An 18,902-nucleotide genomic window follows, 5' to 3' on the forward strand; every position below is an offset into this window, starting at 1 on the left:
TTTTTCCCAACAAGAGGCTTCTCTGGGGAGGTATTGGGTGGGTCCCTCCTGAGGTCTTGAGGTGACACAGGTGCGTAGAGTTCTCTATGTGGGGTTATTCCTGCCTGGAGTTCTCCTTCGTCTCACCAACTCACCAACCAAGTTGTGCGCTGCACCTGTGACCCCTCTTCTCCACACTTGGTCCTGGCTTGATGTATTTTTACCTTTTGTGTTCCTGCAGATGTTCTCGCAGTGACTCTTTATTTCCAATTTCTCCCCAGCTGATGTTGTTTAGGTGAGCCATCTCGTTAGCTGTGATTAGTTAAGGGCTGTTACCGTTATGTTTGTATTGTTGAGTCTCACATACTCCCCCCCTCTCGGGAGACTCTGAGGGTATCTGTATAAATGTCTTTAGCTTGAGTTGGTGCCCTCTCGCGAGTGCTGTGCATGAGGTTGCTAACCTCATACACCCACGCCAGGCTCTTCCTGGTGGTCATCTGTCTCTCCAGCGTCACCAATCTTCCTCGGTTTCCATCCAGACTTTCCTGGAAGTCACTGGTTGCCCAGAGTTCTATGATTATAATTACATCTAACGATGCTTCTCCTCCATTCACGTTTGGTGAATGTAGCCTTGGCCAGGAAAATTTGATGTCATCAGGTGGTAACCATCGATCATAAGGTGTTTCGAACCGCAAACCACAACACCCTCCTGATGGCCGGTTCGGCAGTGGTGGCCAAATCACTGCCCATCTCCTCCTCCTGACCAAGGCTAAACTCCCCTCTCCTGCTCTATTTGTTTTTTCCCAACAAGAGGCTTCTCTGGGGAGGTATTGGGTGGGTCCCTCCTGAGGTCTTGAGGTGACACAGGTGCGTAGAGTTCTCCAGTACTGTGGGGTTATTCCTGCCTGGAGTTCTCCTTCGTCTCACCAACTCACCAACCAAGTTGTGCGCTGCACCTGTGACCCCTCTTCTCCACACTTGGTCCTGGCTTGATGTATTTTTACCTTTTGTGTTCCTGCAGATGTTCTCGCAGTGACACTTTATTTCCAATTTCTCCCCAGCTGATGTTGTTTAGGTGAGCCATCTCGTTAGCTGTGATTAGTTAAGGGCTGTTACCGTTATGTTTGTATTGTTGAGTCTCACATACTCCCCCCCTCTCGGGAGACTCTGAGGGTATCTGTATAAATGTCTTTAGCTTGAGTTGGTGCCCTCTCGCGAGTGCTGTGCATGAGGTTGCTAACCTCATACACCCACGCCAGGCTCTTCCTGGTGGTCATCTGTCTCTCCAGTCCAGCGTCACCAATCTTCCTCGGTTTCCATCCAGACTTTCCTGGAAGTCACTGGTTGCCCAGAGTTCTATGATTATAATTACATCTAACGATGCTTCTCCTCCATTCACGTTTGGTGAATGTTGCCTTGGCCAGGAAAATTTGATGTCATCAGGTGGTAACGAATATCACAATGTTGTGCAATACAGCAGAATTACCCGTATCTTCCGTATTGTTTAATAAGAAGCATTTTAATCCGATCGGTGGTCATTTTCTAAAGAAAGGGTTTCACGTATCAGAGTGCAGTACACCTCACAACCGATGGGGTTACGTGAGAAAAATCCGAGACAATGGCCGTCGATCGGAACAAAATGCTTTTTTATTAAACAATGAATACGGAAGATACGCGTAATTCTGCTTTACCGTACCATATTGTGACACCCGTGAGCTTTCGGTACGCACGTTATGTTTGACATTTGAACGTTTGTGTAAACGTACGTGGCAAATTGGCTAAACTGCTCATTAGGTCGAGCAACTCGAGCCATGACGTTTTTCTCTTTTCTCCTTTTTCTCCATCTCCAATAGTCTTTTTTTCAGGGCTGCTTTTGGGTGGAGCTTCAGCAGCCATCATCTCGCGACAACGGCTTGGTCAGCTTGGATGTTTTGGATGCGGGTTTGTCACCTGACCAGTACACCACTAGGGGAGAAATGTTGTTCCTAAAGTCAGTCCTGTGGCGATGTCATCGCTGCCCTGTGTTCTATTGATTTATCGATCGCAGTTAGAATGTGTGAAAGTGAAAGACATGTTTTCCATGTACTAAAAAGGTACAACTTGCGACAAAGCTACGGAGTATTATTTTGTGCCGTTGGAGAGTTTATACTACTACTACTACTAGGGTGAGCTATCTGAATACTATCTATCCGCCTGACAGATCAGAGTTGAAGCTGCTGCATTGATGATTATCTGTTGTTTGTATTTGTGTTTTGACGCTGTGCATGATATTTAACATGTTATAATTGATTATTGAACGCAGTCGTGGACAAACAGGAACAAACCATCTGCAGATGGCTAACAAGAGCTAGCTGGTGTTAGCCGCGTTTGATATGTGCTAACGATAATCCTTTAGCTAACGTGAGGTTCAACATGGTAATATGTTATGATCGACATATGAGGTAGGAGGATCATTAACCTGACCCGATAGGTCAGGTTAATGTTGGTCAGATGTCCTGCTAAAAATGAATTGTAAATCTGTGTCTATACACATGTCATCCGTTTTGGGTTAGCTTCTGTTCCTGTGTAGAGCAGTGGTTCTCAAAGTGGGGTCCTTGAGGGAGTTCCAGGTGGTCCCCAGCAAAATGATAGTTAGTAACCAAATAGTCCCTTATAAGTCTGTAACTCAGAGTGTATACACTCTCAGAGTTAAATTAACATTGATTTTACAATATAAATTGTGGTCCCAGAGATAGTAATGCCATTAATGAATGTCAAACTGGGTCCTTGAAATAAAAATTGTTGGGAATCAAGAGCCGTAAAAACCTTCTCGTATGGGGCATGTCTTTTCAAATAGGGGTCCACGGGCTTGTTATAATTGTCAATTTGGGGGTCCTTGACATGAAACTGTTTGAGAACCACTGGTGTAGAGTATGTTTGCAACAGTCAAACATTAACTCATAGTTGGTGAAGTGAAACCCAATCCTGTCCTGTTTGTTGGACTTGGGGCAGGTTTGCTCAGTTCTAGTATAAAGGTGTAGCTTTGTCTCTGCTATATCGGCAACACCATAAACATAATTGTCAATCATATCCTGAGATTGATTGATTGATTGATTGTTTGAATACTTTATTTAGAAGTTCGCATAGGAAAAGCACAGCACAGGTACAGTTCAGATACAAGGTAGACCTACTAATAGTAAAGCACATTGGCCAATGTATACAATGGCTTGTTTACATTGGGGTCCTTTTGTACTCAATTAATAGACATTAAATGACAAAAAAAGGTACACCAAGGTGTCTAGTTGCAAACAAATATTCAATCTGGCATAATATAAACCTAAACCTGTTTTCTGGAAATATTCCAGCAGATTTGTTTGGTAACGCTTTACTACTTCGTTGTCATTTATACCTGTGTCATGTCACTTGTGTTGTGATTGTGAAGGGTTGTTGTTATTATATGACATAATTAGTACTGTGTGTTGTTGACGGTTCCTTCCCCCCAGCCTCCATACACGATGCGGGACATGGTAACTGCGGTGGTGAGGTTTGCACAATACAATGGCAGCATTTTCCCCACGACAGCGGAGAACACTACCACAGCATTCCCAACCTGGCAGTCTGACATTGAGGCTAACATCTCTAAGCCTCACAAATGTCTGCAGGTTTTGTACGAGGACATTGGGGACTCAAGGTAAACAAGATATCAGAGACTGTGTAGTTGAATCAGAGAATGTGCCAGGCTGCGAACTTGACACTGTGATTTTGTCTCCCTCACCATTTGAATAAAAACATAGTTGGAGGTTTTTGTGATTTATAGTATATACCACAGATAAAACTGTTTCTTTATCTAATTCTGCTGATCAAAGCTGGGATCTGAACTAATCTCATTAATTGATTGATTTACGTTTTTATTGACCAAACGTGCCTATGCGAAGATGACCATACATTTTGTACAATATCAAAAGCAAAAACCTCAAAGCTTGACAGCTTATTTGCAATGTGGTGGTCCTTTGAGTGCAAATATACACACATGCACATCATGCCTTGCCCTTTATTTTCTTCATCTCAGGGTAAGGTTCTGGGACCTGCTGCTGTTGGTGCCCAATGTTGCATTCTTCGTGTTCCTGATGTGGAAGCTGCCTTCAGCCAGGGCGAAGATACGAGTCACATCCAGTCCCATCTTCATAACATTCTACCTGCTGGTAGGGCACTTTGCAGCAACTTACTTCAGTTCAGTTCGGTTTTATTTTCAGTTTCCTTGGACAAATATACAAAGAAAAAAGAATATATGTCTATAAAAATATTTGTACATATACAATTCTTTCATTTAGATATTTACAACAATAGTCATCATAATATCACAATCGGTTCATTCCATATAGTTAGTTTCTCCATAAGAGGAGTGGTTCGCATCACATGTTTTTTTTTCACAAAGTTCAGTGGTCGCCTGAGGTTGTATCCCCCCTTCTAATCCAGAAATCTGCATTGTAGGTTTACATGCAGTTGGTTATATCTTGCTCTATACATTACTTGCAGGGTTTTATAATTGACCATGTCCTTGAAGACATGTGATTCCAGAGAAACAATCTGTGTGTGTGATCCCGATAGCGTACGTTGTTTAGAGTAAATCATTTGGATCATCGTTATACATCTCTAGGTTTCTTGTGACTGGCCTGTGAAGTTACACACACAGTACTTAACCTATTTATCAAATTTAGGATGTATTCATACATTCACTCAGGTTATTCCGAGTGGTTTCATCATGTTGTTGGGAAATTCAGAGCGATCAGCGTGTTCCTTAGTAAATTAAGAACACTGCACGCTGGGAGTGGGAGCACTCAGAGCTCACACCAGATAGACACTAACAGAAGGTTTGTGTGATCATCATCGGGTGAAGAGATGAAGTTCTGACTAGGGCTGTCACGATTATGACATTTTACATGACGATTAATTGTCACTCAAATAATTGCGGTTAACAATTTAATTGTCGTTGACAATTACATTCCTGTTTGGCTTGTAGGCTTTGAAGTTGCACATGGCAGATATGACACATAACCCAAAGATACAAAGAAATGAAGGACATATTTGACAAGTTTACACTTTAAAAAGAACATTGATAGTGGAAATAGCCGATCTACAAGCTCATGCGACTCGTTGTGAGCTTGTAGATCTGCTATTTCCGCTATCTTTTTAATGTTTGTACATTTTTCAACGATTATGACGATTATCACAAAATAATTGCGATTATGTCAAGAAATTGCGACTAGACGATTATGTAATAATTGTGACAGCCCTAGTTCTGACACAATGTGATGGTTGTGTGAACACTCACTCAAAATGTTACTGCTTCATCTTGTTAGCTGGCTAACAAGCACATTTAGTTCATGTAATGAGACTAGACCATCATGTTTGACACGTAATACACTATCTTACAAAACAAATTTTATATTACACAGTACATATTCGTCATCGCTGTCTGGAAAAACAAAAACAGATGAAATGTACATTTATTATGTTTCAGTTTATTGGCTTGGCACTATGGCTAACCATTTCCTGTTGTGTTAGGTTTTTGTAGTAGCAGCAGTTGGAATCACCCGTGCCATTGTGTCCATGACTGTCAGTGCATCCAGTGCTGCCACCATCATAGACAAAGTAAGACCACAAAATGATTGTTAGAAGTTGTTTATTTAAGACCACAAAATGATTGTTAGAAGTTGTTTATTTACCTTGTTATGATGTAACTAGTCCAACTGACGACGAGATATATTGCACTGTTGATTAGAAATGAATAATCAAAAAGATTGTCTCCTCATTGACACACTGATACAGTTCTCAAAGTCACTTTTTTTGCACATAAATTAATATGGGGAAAAAGTGATTCTGCCACAAAATCCATTACGCCATTAAAAATAATAAGAGGAATAAGAAGAAATGTCAACATCCTGATGATTTTACTATTTGAAAATCTGGATATTATGATGTTAGATAGGATCAGTTACTGTTTATTTGTGTTCGTTTGTGTACTAAAAAAAAGTGGGATTTCAAGAGCTGTTTGACTGTGCAATGTAATTTCTAATCAACAGCGCATTGGAGAAATGTGTCTCGCTAAGTTACAGTAGGGGATTCCTTTGAACAGTGCATATCGGTTCAGGATGAACACGTGATAATTCAGCCTTACTTTAATTTGTGAAAATAAATGCATGGCCAGTTGAAACACAACATAATGGTCAAGCTGGACTTTACTGCAAACTCACAGATATGCAGCAGAATCAAATCTTCCTAGATCAGTAGAAAGTTTAACCATTTAGTGTTCAATTCAGCTGACGGAATCAGCAGCTGCCTTATCTAGTCACAAATGCCTCTTTTAGTAATTCCTCAGCAAGGTTTATTGGAGCCAGGCTCTGCATGACTTTTCAAGGATTTCACGCTGAATGCAAAGGCATGGCTGGCATTCCTCACATACCAGACAGGTCCCCATGCATCTGTTTCTATTGCACACTGTCTTCCATGCAGTGCTGATACAAGTGAAGGTAAAGGATTATGTAATGCCATGGGCTGTATCAGGGCTCTAATGGTACATGTTTGATCGGCATGTGGATTTTAATATTGTGACATCTATGGTGTTCTGTGTCCCCTTAGGTCCTGTGGGAAATCACCCGGTTCTTCCTGCTGGCTATTGAGCTCAGTGTTATCATCCTGGGGCTGGCTTTCGGTTAGTCCTCACTCCTCAATCAGTTTCACTTCCAGTTTACAAGAACATGGCTACACGGGAGTTTTGAGTCCCTGTGTATAAAAATGGATGTGTGCTGCTGTTTCACCTGAATGCTAATGGTAACGCTGAATTGTTTTTCCCTCTGATCCTTGTCATTATATCAGGTCATTTGGAGAGCAACTCAAGTATAAAGCGAGTGTTAGCCATCACTGCTGTGTTGGCTTTGGGCTACTCAATCACACAGGTAACTAATAGATAATCATCTGTTGAGTGACAAGTGATTCATGTGTTCATAGTCATAACACAAGAATTGCTGTTCAAAGGCCTTTCTGATGACCTCATCTTGTCTGTGATGTTGGAACTTGGAACATTTTTGAAAGTTTCGTTTCAGAAACGTTCTCTCCCAGTCAAATAAATAATTAAAAAAATAAGTGCAGTCAAACAATCGTCCATGATAAATTTGACAGCAATTAGATTTCAGTGGTATTTTGCAATGCATTATGTAAGTTTGAGATCAATGGGTTCAATGAGTTGATTTGCTGTTGAGTTATTTCATTGTGGTAAATTTAGCAGCCTGTTCATGATATTGATCCCCTGAATACAATAATGCCTTATCTCGAAGATAATATGGCCTTAACTTCGGGAGGCCGATCAGAGACTCAAAGGTCACTGGTCCAGCATGCAACAGAAGGTATTACATTTACCGTACGATACCCACCAAGTCTGCCAAAGTCCTCTTGAGCAAGGCACACAAACACCCCAAATGCTTGATGCTCACACACTGTGGACACCCTGTGAACATGTCATGCTGATATATCATACTCACACACACTCACACACACATACACAACGATGTGATGAATAATTGACATTAAATTGACTAGTATGGTACACCTTATCAGCGGGTATTAAGGTGTCAGTACAGGCCCTTTTTTGGAGCGGTGGAATGGCGCTCCCAATGGATAGCTTTGTGTGTCTCATGCCCTGTCCCGTCCAGCATAAATAGCTGCAATGACAATTGGTGACCAGAAGAGGGCACTGTTGCGTAGCCTAGCCACACCAGTACTGTACTGTAAACTACTGACAGACAGGAACAGATTGATTAGAGCACTGTTGTGCAGACTTGACACACGCACACACACACACACGCAGGGTATAGCTGCTCAGATTCCCCGCTCCACTTCAAACCGAGGTTTGATTTTTTCTTTGCATTGACCCTGCATCTAATTGAGGAGCATGGCAGTTTTGTGGAGAACCGCTGATCCAACCAACTTCACACATAACACTGCAATCCCTTAGGGTGTCAGCAGTACACACACAAATGTGAAGACGACTGGTTGGATGGTTTCAAGCTATATGAAGGACAGATACACATACAGTACACACTAACGCACGCAAGTGTGGAATTTCTAGTTATTGCCGTTCTACAGTACGCCTTGACAGATCAGTTTGTATAGCATTTAAAAAGGATCATGAGTAATTTCTCTTCTCCTCTCAGGGTACACTAGAGATCCTGTATCCAGACAGACATCTGTCTGCAGAAGACTTTAACATCTATGGCCATGGAGGAAGACATTTCTGGTTGGCCAGTTCATGCTTTTTCTTTCTGGTCAGTAGCTACTAACAAAACACCTATACAACTATTGCACAAACACAGAAAAAAAGCATCATCATATGTACTGTTTATCATATATCTGAAAATATGTCATGATTTATTATTTTCTTTTTAGGTGTACTCGCTGATTGTCATCTTACCTAAAACTCCAGTGAAGGACAGGATATCACTGCCATGTGGGTTACAAGATATTACCTTTTCATTAATGTGAAGGAGAGAGAAAAAACAAAAGAAACATTTAACATACAAATGTAATGATGACACCTTAAATGAAGCAAATCAGTATAGTGTTGTTGTGTTTCAAATGTTTCGGTTACTAATGCAATATTGTCTTTGTTTCCAGCTAAGAAGAGTTTCTATGTGTATGCTGCCATCTTATCTTTGCTCAATTTGGTCCAAGGGCTGGGCAGTGCTCTGCTGTGTGCTGACATCATAGAGGGACTCTGGTCAGTATTTTCAACATTTCAATAGGCTAAAGCAGGGGTCAAGGTTAAGGTCACTAGCTGAGGCCCCCTATTGTGAAATGGCCTTGTTTTAAACCCTGAAAATAGCACATAAAAGCTCACAATGCTTTGCAATGAGCTCATAGATCAGATATACTGTATGTATTTTATGTACAGTATGTTTGTAAAACATACAATAAGACATACAATAGGGATGCCAGGTTAAAAGTGCTTAAACTGAGTGATAACTCTGTACCATTTTATGGTGAATAAATGTAGCAATATACTGAGTCCGGTATACTGTAGTATTTGGCATACTGTTTCTCAGGCATCACATACTAACTACAAATGGTAATTTCAGCAAGCTGTGATGTTGTGTGTCAGTGTCTATTAGTGTATACCTGTTCCACTTCCTTTGTGAGTATATCATGTACTCATACTAGATGTTCTTTTTACACAGGACCTTTTTTATTTAGACAAGACAGGAAATTGAGCCGGGGCAGAGACATACTGCAGGTCTTGAAACAGTTATGCTGTGAACACATGGTTGATGTACAGTCATCTACAGCACACCCCTTTATTCGAGTGCTTTTGAAATCCAGGGCTCTCACGCACCCTCCTCTATAACCATCACAAGCAGAGACGTATGACTTGTAACAAGTTAGCTAATTAAGTCATCCCTTTAGCAAATTAGGGAAAGGCAAGACATATTAGAAATCGAGAAATGCCACGAGTGTTGGTCATTTAAAAAGGACAAGCTTGCCGTGCTATAATTAGTTAATACATTTGTTTCCAATCTCCTGTTGATCTACACACAATAAATGTTTAGTTTACTAGTTTACTAACCATCAGAGCACTTGGACTTTAAATACTTCGCTTACCTAGTTTTTCTTCAGTCTAGCCATGAATAGATGCTAGATGTCAGTTAGACCTGGAGCACCCAATACGTTACATTACCATTCAATCCAGGAACCCCTATTGGTGTTGTCGTTGCTATGTACAGTATATAGCAACATTAAAAAAAGAAGAACCCCCCCCCCCCCCCCCCCCCCCCTTTGGTCAGGATATAGAAGGGGTTTTAGGCCTCAGGTCTAAATGGGTTAATGACTAGCATCACTCAGCTCTTCATCTCTCTCTGACCTCAGCTAGATCCTGTTGACTGTAATGCCTGTAGTGTTTTGCTGCTGATAACACACTTACACTCTTATTAGGCTTCTCACAGGAATAATGTTTTACCTTTCAATGCTGTTTTTCTCAACCAGCTGTGTGGATGTCACCACCTTCCTTTACTTCTCTATCTTCGCCCCACTCATCTACGTCACCTTCCTCAAAGGATTTTTTGGGTATGTAGAGTAAGAATATAACCGTCTAAAACCTGTGCGCAGTTGTATGTGTCACCATTGCTATTAAACAGACTTAACTAATTGTGAAAACCACTCTTTCTGGCGTATCCCCAGGTCAGAGCCAAAGATCCTGTTCTCCTATAAGTCGCAGGTGGATGAGCCAGATGACAGTGACGTCCACCTCCCTCCCACTTCAAACCTGGGACGCAAGGAGGTGGCTGAACAGGGCCTATACTACTCCTCCACCCAGTTTGATGGCTCAGGTCCCGGTATGGCCGGCGTGGTTGGGGCCTACCTGGACGATGTGGCCTCTGGCCCCTATGGGGCCAGCAGCATCAACAGCATCGACAGCGACCGCTGGAGAGCCATCAATGCCTGAAAAGATGAGGAGTGGCTGGATGGAAATTTGGAAGGAGAGACAGTTGGACATTCTGCTGGACTTGGAGCCACGCTGTAACATGGTGTTGGTAGGCAAGTTGCCAGAACAGAGCAGAATACGCAGCATGAGGCCAAGCAGGGAAACACTTGGTCTTTGTCATTACAGGGATGGTGGACCGAGTGACGACAGAACTTTGATAGCCTCTAAAAGGCAGTACTGTGAATTGAGTGTCTGTTTCAGAATGCTGCTGCTGTGACAGAGAATGGAAGAAGGCCCTCGCCAAGGACATTGTCCGCAATCTTAGCCCAGTAGGATCAGGTTGACAGATCTTTCAGTGTAGGTTCTGCACAGTAAAATCCCAGTGTTCATTGATTTAACGCCAAAGAGTGCACAGATGGAACCAATTGGACCATTTGGTTCCGTTTGTACACTCTTCAGAGTTAAATGAACAGTGGGATTTGTCTGTGTTTTCCTGCCAGGTCCCATTTCATTTCCCTCAATACTTTACCTACTGTAGCTATGTACTGCAAGTGTATACAATCATTATGAAGTTGGGCGTCCCTTTAAGTAACAGTTTGTGGTGAAGGACTGTTTGTTCGATGGTAACAAAACATCTGGGCGTTCCCATCCAAGGCTTGCTATTTAAGTGACGGCAGTTCAACTGACTACATTATCTGCTATCTATACTAGATCTGTGATTGGCTTGCTTGTTGGCTTGTATTGAATCACTGTGCCTCTCTTTCCACAGGGCAAGACCTTGTGCTAATTCATTCTGACCTGTGTGATTTCTTTGACTTCTGAAATCAGTGCTGTTATTTCTCTCCTTAGTGAAAGTCTGTAGTGTGGTCAGGTGTCATGTGTTAAACACATGGTTGAACTCCATGTGAAAGATGAAGAACCGTACTGCTGGCAGAACACTAATGATCGATGAAACTGACTCGGTCGTAACATGCCTGTATCTTTTCATCCCTTTTTATTTATTTTATTTTACAGTTTTGCTGTACTTGTATGTTGTTGTGTCAGACTAATCATTCCTGCTGTTTAATGCATTCATATTTGGTAGCGTCATCATGTTAGAGGTGGCACTTGACATGGCACTTGAGAATTATTCCCAAGTTAACCATGTTTGTGTGACAAATTATCTTCCATTCCAAATCGGACACACCTGTATTTGATTTGTTTCCTACAAATACTACTTTCATGATATTGGACCATAAACATCATTCAAGTCAGCCACAGGGGTGGAAGTAGTGATTAGTTAAGGATTATTATGTACTGCTTACTGCACTTTTGTATCAAGGCAAAATAACAATTTCCTTTGCTGACCAAAACATGCTGGAATGATTACCTCATCTACTCTACGCCATTGTGTTAAGGCTCACATAATTTCAAGTAAACAGCTGCTTGAGACTTGAGAATGATTACGTTTTCCTGTCCAATTCTGCATTGAGTTGTTTCACTTCTTGTCAGCTTCTGAAATGTAATTCCTATGAAATATCTCACACCATCGGTTCAGCCATCTTATCTCTTGCTTACATAAATCAGGAGTTTGCAGCTAAGTGTATAACTTAAAGGGCTTACTTGTACACACACTTGACTGAAGATCATTCCATTTCAAGTGAAATTCCCTATTTGTTTGCTTATCTATCAGGCTTGTCAACTCTCCTGGATTTCCCAGGAGTCTCCTGGATTTTGAACCCCTCTCCTGGGAGTCTCCTGGATTGGCAAATCTCCTGAATTTCTCCTGGATTTGGTATCAAACTCCCAAAATTCACCAGAACACAGGAAATTACATCTACTATGTAATTTTTTTTCTGGGGGAGGACCCCCAGACCCCCCGCTTTAGGGGTGGGGCAATGAATGCAAGAAAGATCAGACACATATTCACTTAAGTAATGACTTAAAAATGTAAAATCATTAAAGATGTCCTTTGGTTCAGTCATCAATACATGCGTATAAAACATGCACAACATTCACCAGAACACAGGAAATGACATCTACTATGTTACATTTTTTCGGGGGGAGGACCCCCAGACCCCCCGCTTTAGGGTTGGGGGCAATGCATGCAAGAAAGATCATATACGTGTAATGACTTAAAGATGAGAAGTCATTATTATTCACCTACATTTGGCATTTTAAGGCTGAAATTGTACCAGTGCTAGTGAAGCAAGCCTGATAAAAGTATCAAACATGCACAAAATTCAACAGAACACAGGAAAATATATGTATCTGTTAAGAGGTTTTGGGGAGAGGACCCCCAGACCCCGGTAGGGGAGTTCCGCGCACCCCCCAAAAAATTAATCTCCTGGATTCTGACCGTCCAATGTTGACAACCCTGCTTATCTATAGGCTAAATTATATAATACTACATATATTTGAGTATGCTCCACTCACTGTAGTAGAGTACTAACATGGTATGGAAGGATTAGTGTAGACTATTTAAACAAGCAGTATTCTGTCTATTGTAGTGACCTACTACAGTGTATGACAAGACTTTTTTTTTTTTTTTATATTTGTAAAGCCACAACACAGCATTGTAATGTATGGACAAAGGTATTTCTTACAGATTCCATGCTTTGCTCTTCAAATATTTTTCATAATTTTTAAGGATTATAATTGTTCTTGTACACTGGGCTGAATTTCCTGCCAAAAATAGTACTGTGGGATTATCCCTGTCAATGTGCAGTGAAAGAAGTTGATGTGCTGAGGGCCGGATTCACATACATACTGAGATGTCATTTTGGTGCTGTCTGGTTACACAAAATGTTTGAAGATATTTGATTGTGGAACCAGTTTGAGAATGGAATGTAAATTACCTTTTTATTTAAGTGCATTGTTTATTGAATATTCAACCCCTAAATGTGACGTGTTGAAAATTCTCTGAGCAGCAAATTAAACTATGCTTTATTTCATTCATTCATTTAACATTTATGACTGCTGTTTCTTTAAGGACAGGGCGCCATCTGCTTGTTCATTTGAGGCACTGCAGACAGCTGAGCTTTTCTTCCAAACACTTTTTTGTGTCAGTATTAAAGTGACATGTGACTGGGATTATATACATTCTGAACGCTATTTTTCTTCTGGCGGCGAGTCGACGTTGAGAAGGGATGTCCTGTCTGATGTGTCAACAAGAAGGACTGTAACTACATATCCCATGTTCCCTCGTCGTTGTCCAGCTATACACCATCCAATGTAATTGGCCCGAATTATTTAATCCAACCTATGCGGTTTGGGGATACTGTGTCACGTTTGTGGTCGAGAGTGACCTTTATTGGAGTATCTTGTCCGCCGGTCGCAGTGGCGGCGACTTATGTCGCTCTCTGTCATCTTTTTGTGACTACGACACAGCACAGGGTTTTTTTATTATTTAATTTTACCGTATTATATTCTGCCTAATATCAAACAGCAGACCAGAATGGGCGGCAATGGAAGCACGACGAGGAAGGTATCGTTCGGACTGGACGAGGAGGAGAATGTCACAGTCATTCAAGGAGTGAAGGTATAAAAAAAATTGCAAAGTTTAAGCTTATAATGCATAAAGTCATTGAATAAGTCTGCTTCGTCCGGTCAGTCAGTCAGATACTGTTCCCATGTCCTCAAATGAACCCGGTCACGTCCTCTGCGCCCCGGCCAGTGCTGCTATCTAGCTTCCATGTTTTTATGTATTTTTTTAATGTTAAAAAGACAGCGGTCCAGTAAAAGAGCCGGCTACATAGTGAGGCTACATTGTAACACAGTTTAATAGAATAATGTTGATATTTTACAGGCTTATTGCCCCCACACTGTGTAGCAGCCAATAAACACACAGACAGCTGATCACGTGCAGAGGTGAATAATAACAGTTAGCTTTGCTAGATCATGTCACTATGCATGCATGGTTGACAGTTGCTTTATGAATGATAGCATGAACAGCAGAGGCAATGAACGGGGTCCACCCTATGTTCCCCAGGTTCTATGTTCCCCACTTCCCCCCCAAAAAGGTTCTCTGTTCCCCAGGTTCTATGTTACCCACCCACCCTCCCCACAAAAAGGTTCTATGTTCCCCATTCAACCAAAAAAAGGATCTACTGTATGTTCCCTACCAAAAAACAAACAAAAGAAAGTATGTTCCCAACTCAAATGCAGGAAATGGTGGGACATCTGGGCACTAAGAACATGTGGGCAATCCTAATTTAGGTGCCCAGATGTCTCCACCCCTAAGTGCCCACTTGTCTAGGTGCCCACTCATCCAAATGCCCACGTGTCCCTATAGTGTGTGCCAGCGGCTACGTCATTGTAGTCCTTAGCGGCCATTTCTTGTGACAAAACACAGGTGTTTCAATTGTTTGATTGCATAGAACTAATGCTATAGTCTAATCAGAACACCTGTGTAAGGCTGTGTGTTGTCACAAGAAATGGCCGCTCTTAGAACTACATTTGGCACACCCTATTGCCCAGATGTCCAGGTGCCCACTTGTCCAGATGCCCAGTCTTAACAAAAGTATGGTGTCAAGATGTCCCTGGTACCCCTGTCCCACTAGTATTCGTAATTTTTCCCCATTATTGTGTGTTTTGAGTTGTTATTAATAATTAGAAATGAATGTTTCCTGCATTTTTGGATGAGTGGGGAACATAGAACCTTTTTTTGTGGGGGGTAAGTGGCGAACATAGAACCTGGGGAACATGGGACCTTTTTGGGGTAAGTGGGGAACATTGAACCTTTTTTGTGGGGGTAAATGGGGAACATAGAACCTGGGGAACATAGGTACGGTCCCCAATGAACGATGCCATAATGAACTCATAATTATTGATTATGCCGAACGCATTTTCGTGAGCCTGTCCCCAATTCTTAAAAAATAATGGCAACGTCATATTTTCAAGATATATGACAATGACAATATAGCCTAATACCAGTAAGACTCCCTAATCGGGAGATAAGCGACCGCTATCTCCACAAATAGGCCAAAAGTTTGTTTTACCAATTATCAAGTCATACGGGCAGTTGACAGTTTGCCATGGTTACTCATTGAAGTTGAATCTCCATATATGGAGATAACCTACGCATCACACTAAGTCTGACCTCACCAGCCCATATTTGGGCATGAGCAACTTATGTCTCCATATATGGAGATATGATGACATCACACAGTCCTCAGCCGATGATGTGGCGTGATGTCATACAATACACAAACGAGCCCTACAGTATAAAGGGGCAATTCTTGCCAGGAAAGAAGCATTTCTTCGACTCAGACCTTATCGCCAGGGTTGGCTTATAGCAGCTGTCGGTAGATAATGCCGGTCTTATATAAGGGTCATTTGTGTACGGTGTGATTTGCCATGGTTACTCATTGAAGTTGAATCTCCATATATGGAGATAACCTACGCATCACACTAAGTCTGACCTCACCAGCCCATATTTGGGCATGAGCAACTTATGTCTCCATATATGGAGATATGATGACATCACACAGTCCTCAGCCAATGATGTGGCGTGATGTCATACAATACACAAACGAGCCCTACAGTATAAAGGGGCAATTCTTGCCAGGAAAGAAGCATTTCTTCGACTCAGACCTTATCGCCAGGGTTGGCTTATAGCAGCTGTCGGTAGATAATGCCGGTCTTATATAAGGGTCATTTGTGTACGGTGTGATTTGCCATGGTTACTCATTGAAGTTGAATCTCCATATATGGAGATAACCTACGCATCACACTAAGTCTGACCTCACCAGCCCATATTTGGGCATGAGCAACTTATGTCTCCATATATGGAGATATGATGACATCACACAGTCCTCAGCCGATGATGTGGCGTGATGTCATACAATACACAAACGAGCCCAGATATGAGCAGGGCAAAGGTGTGACGTGTGACGTGTGACGTGACGGACGTGACGGACGGCCGGTGGAGGTTTTGATACTAAACTGCGACCTTACGGTCGCAATAAAAAATCACATGGGCTATTATTATTTTAAAAGGGTGACATTGTACAATCTATGCAATAGATTGTACAATGTCACCACCAGACAAATTATTCATTTGTTTGTCCATTTCATGTCCAGCTCTCAGAAGATGTCCTCCAGCGGATGAGGGAATCCCAGGGGTCTTCATCATCACCACTACCACCACCACCACCACAAAAACAACAACCAGAGCCGCCACCACCACCAAGTATGACCTCACCTATACCCCATCTGTGTTACTGTGTGTGTACTACTATGTACTGTATATGTGTGTACCTTCGTCATGTACAGTATGTATGTGTGTACCTTTGTCATCATGACTCATTGTGTCATTGTCAATTGAACAAATCTATACACAGTTATGGTTGGGTACTGAAGTAGAATTAAAGCTGCACTGTAACTTTCCTCTTCTTCTACCCTGGATTTGAACCCGGTTTCCTGCGCAAGTGCTGACATTTTTACCATTGAGCTAATAGAGCATGCCTGCTTGCTCAGGGGATAGATTGAATCTTGACCATCAGGTCAAGATCCATGTGTCTAGTAGGTGAGACATGACCTTGAACCTGATGTAAATGTCACGATAGAAGAGAAGGGGGACAAAATACAACCACCCACCCCAATTGTGTATAATGTATGTTATATTATATATACATAAATAATACTCTACCATACAGATTGGACAAAATTACTGTACTTTATTCATTAAAAAAGTTACATAATGCCACTTTAGATAATATTTTTGTCTCATAGCTAACTAGAATTAAAGATTTTATGCACTCAAGTCTGTTAGTCCGAAGTCCGTACACAATGTGTTGATGTCACAGTACTGTGATTATGGACTGTGTCTTTGAAGATGTGTGATAATGTTTTGCAGGTCCAACACCAACAGGGCCATCTATGGCAGAAATACAGGAGGAAATGCGCAGAAAGTAGGTGTGCCTGTGTAAACTATTACAGTATTTTGACAACAGAGGTCAGACAATACAGAGCAGCAGACACAGGAGAAGAAACAGACTCATTACTATAACCTACTGTAGCTTTACCGTATTTAGAAAGTAACTAACTTCTAACTTCATTGTACATATACATGTAGCCTGCCAACTTCTTGGCTTACTTTGGACTTGAAGCTTACCTATGATACAAATGCATTATTCTAAATTCAATCACATATCAGACTTTGACAACATGAGATTCTAGTGCTTGCCGCTTATTGCAGCTGATATCGAATTGGGTTGAACTTGACAGAGATATACAGTATCTATCAGACACTTGATGCTAATGTTTGAAGCTCAATCGGAATGTATACATGCTGAGTGACCTGTCAACACTGTATGTCAGCTACAATGTATGTTGCTATGCTGATGGAATGTTCACTCAGGCCTGCATCATGTAACATTATAATTGGGAGCTAGCAAGGTCACACCAAGCACTGTAACTAACAATGAACATATTGTTTTAATACAAGTGGTGAACAATATAGTTATAGTGCTTTGTGTGGATTGCCCCTAAAAAGTGTTAGTAAGCCATTTATACATTAACTAGAGGGTCGCGGCCCTTCGGGCCGCTGACATCTAGTTAAAAAAAAAGTAAAAAAAAAAAGAAAAAAAAAGATTTAAAAAAAAAAAAAGGAAAAAAAAAAATTAAAATGTTTTCAAAAATCCATTTTTAGATTAACACACACAAACAATTACAGCATGTGGATGGCGGCCATTTTGGCAGGCATCTTGAAGAAGGTGTGCAGAAAGCTGATTACATGAATTAATTTTTTATAATTCACAGGCTGGCCAGAGAGCAGTGAATGTCCGTTTTGTGGAGGCTTCATGTCCGTTGTGTGGAGTGTGGGAGTGGCTCTTAAAGGAATGTATATATAAGATGGTCTACTTCCTGGAATATTATAGATTATATAGACTAAGACTAGTCACTATATTAGACTATAGTATATTATATAGTTGTAATTATGTTTTTAGCTACATGTTGATAGTATCAAGAGAGCTCCTTGATGGCAGATGTATTATCTGTCATGACACTTATTGATCTCCAGGGCACTTTTATAAGATGTAACTTTTACAATTTGTATACTTTATTTCAGATAGGCACAGTGAACAAAGAGAGGGGTGAGGTTGGGCGTGGCATGCATTAAAGTGCCTCGGGTCAGATTATTTGAACCAGGGTCAGTGGGAAGGATAGCCTTATTCAAGGGGAACACACACTGGACGTGGAGGCGGCGTGGAAGCGGCGCGTCAAAACATACAGCCCCATTATTTTCAATGAACTAACCCATACCGGTGACGTCAGACGCGCGCAGCCGTGGGTCTACTCTGCCGCCTCGCCTGCCGTGCCGATACGCTGCTGTTCTATTTTTCCAGCGTTGCCGCGCGGTGAACATGGTACTGGGGTTACCGCGTGGCACTTCATGTGCGTCGATACCGCGACACGCCGCTGCGCAGCCTCCCTCATCCAGTGTGTGCTCCCATTCACAGTATGGTGTGCGCTCTTACTCAGTGAGCCA

General features: G+C 41.6%; 2 protein-coding genes across 2 annotated transcripts in view; both read left to right on the top strand.

Moving 5' to 3' along the window:
* The first annotated feature begins 1,963 nt into the window (after nt 1–1,963).
* On the top strand, nt 1,964–12,135 carry tpra1 (transmembrane protein, adipocyte asscociated 1). Its single transcript, XM_080728795.1, has 11 exons — nt 1,964–2,144; nt 3,462–3,649; nt 4,028–4,160; nt 5,524–5,610; nt 6,598–6,670; nt 6,835–6,914; nt 8,169–8,279; nt 8,401–8,461; nt 8,629–8,731; nt 9,991–10,071; nt 10,186–12,135. The coding sequence occupies exons 2-11, from the start codon at nt 3,474–3,476 to the stop codon at nt 10,448–10,450; spliced, it is 1,170 nt and encodes a 389-aa protein (XP_080584921.1). The 5' UTR covers nt 1,964–2,144; nt 3,462–3,473; the 3' UTR covers nt 10,451–12,135.
* Nucleotides 12,136–13,508: 1,373 nt separating this feature from the next.
* chchd6b (coiled-coil-helix-coiled-coil-helix domain containing 6b) overlaps nt 13,509–18,902 on the top strand; it is a 95,389-nt gene continuing 89,995 nt past the window's right edge. The window contains exons 1-4 of the mRNA XM_080727585.1: nt 13,509–13,642; nt 13,857–13,949; nt 16,493–16,601; nt 17,268–17,322. Of these exons, the coding sequence (XP_080583711.1) occupies nt 13,866–13,949; nt 16,493–16,601; nt 17,268–17,322 (248 nt within the window). The 5' untranslated portion in view covers nt 13,509–13,642; nt 13,857–13,865. The remainder of the gene's footprint in view (nt 13,643–13,856; nt 13,950–16,492; nt 16,602–17,267; nt 17,323–18,902) is intronic.

Source organism: Nannobrachium achirus, assembly GCF_963921795.1.
Source record: "Nannobrachium achirus genome assembly, chromosome: 6".
Classification (NCBI taxonomy): domain Eukaryota; kingdom Metazoa; phylum Chordata; class Actinopteri; order Myctophiformes; family Myctophidae; genus Nannobrachium; species Nannobrachium achirus.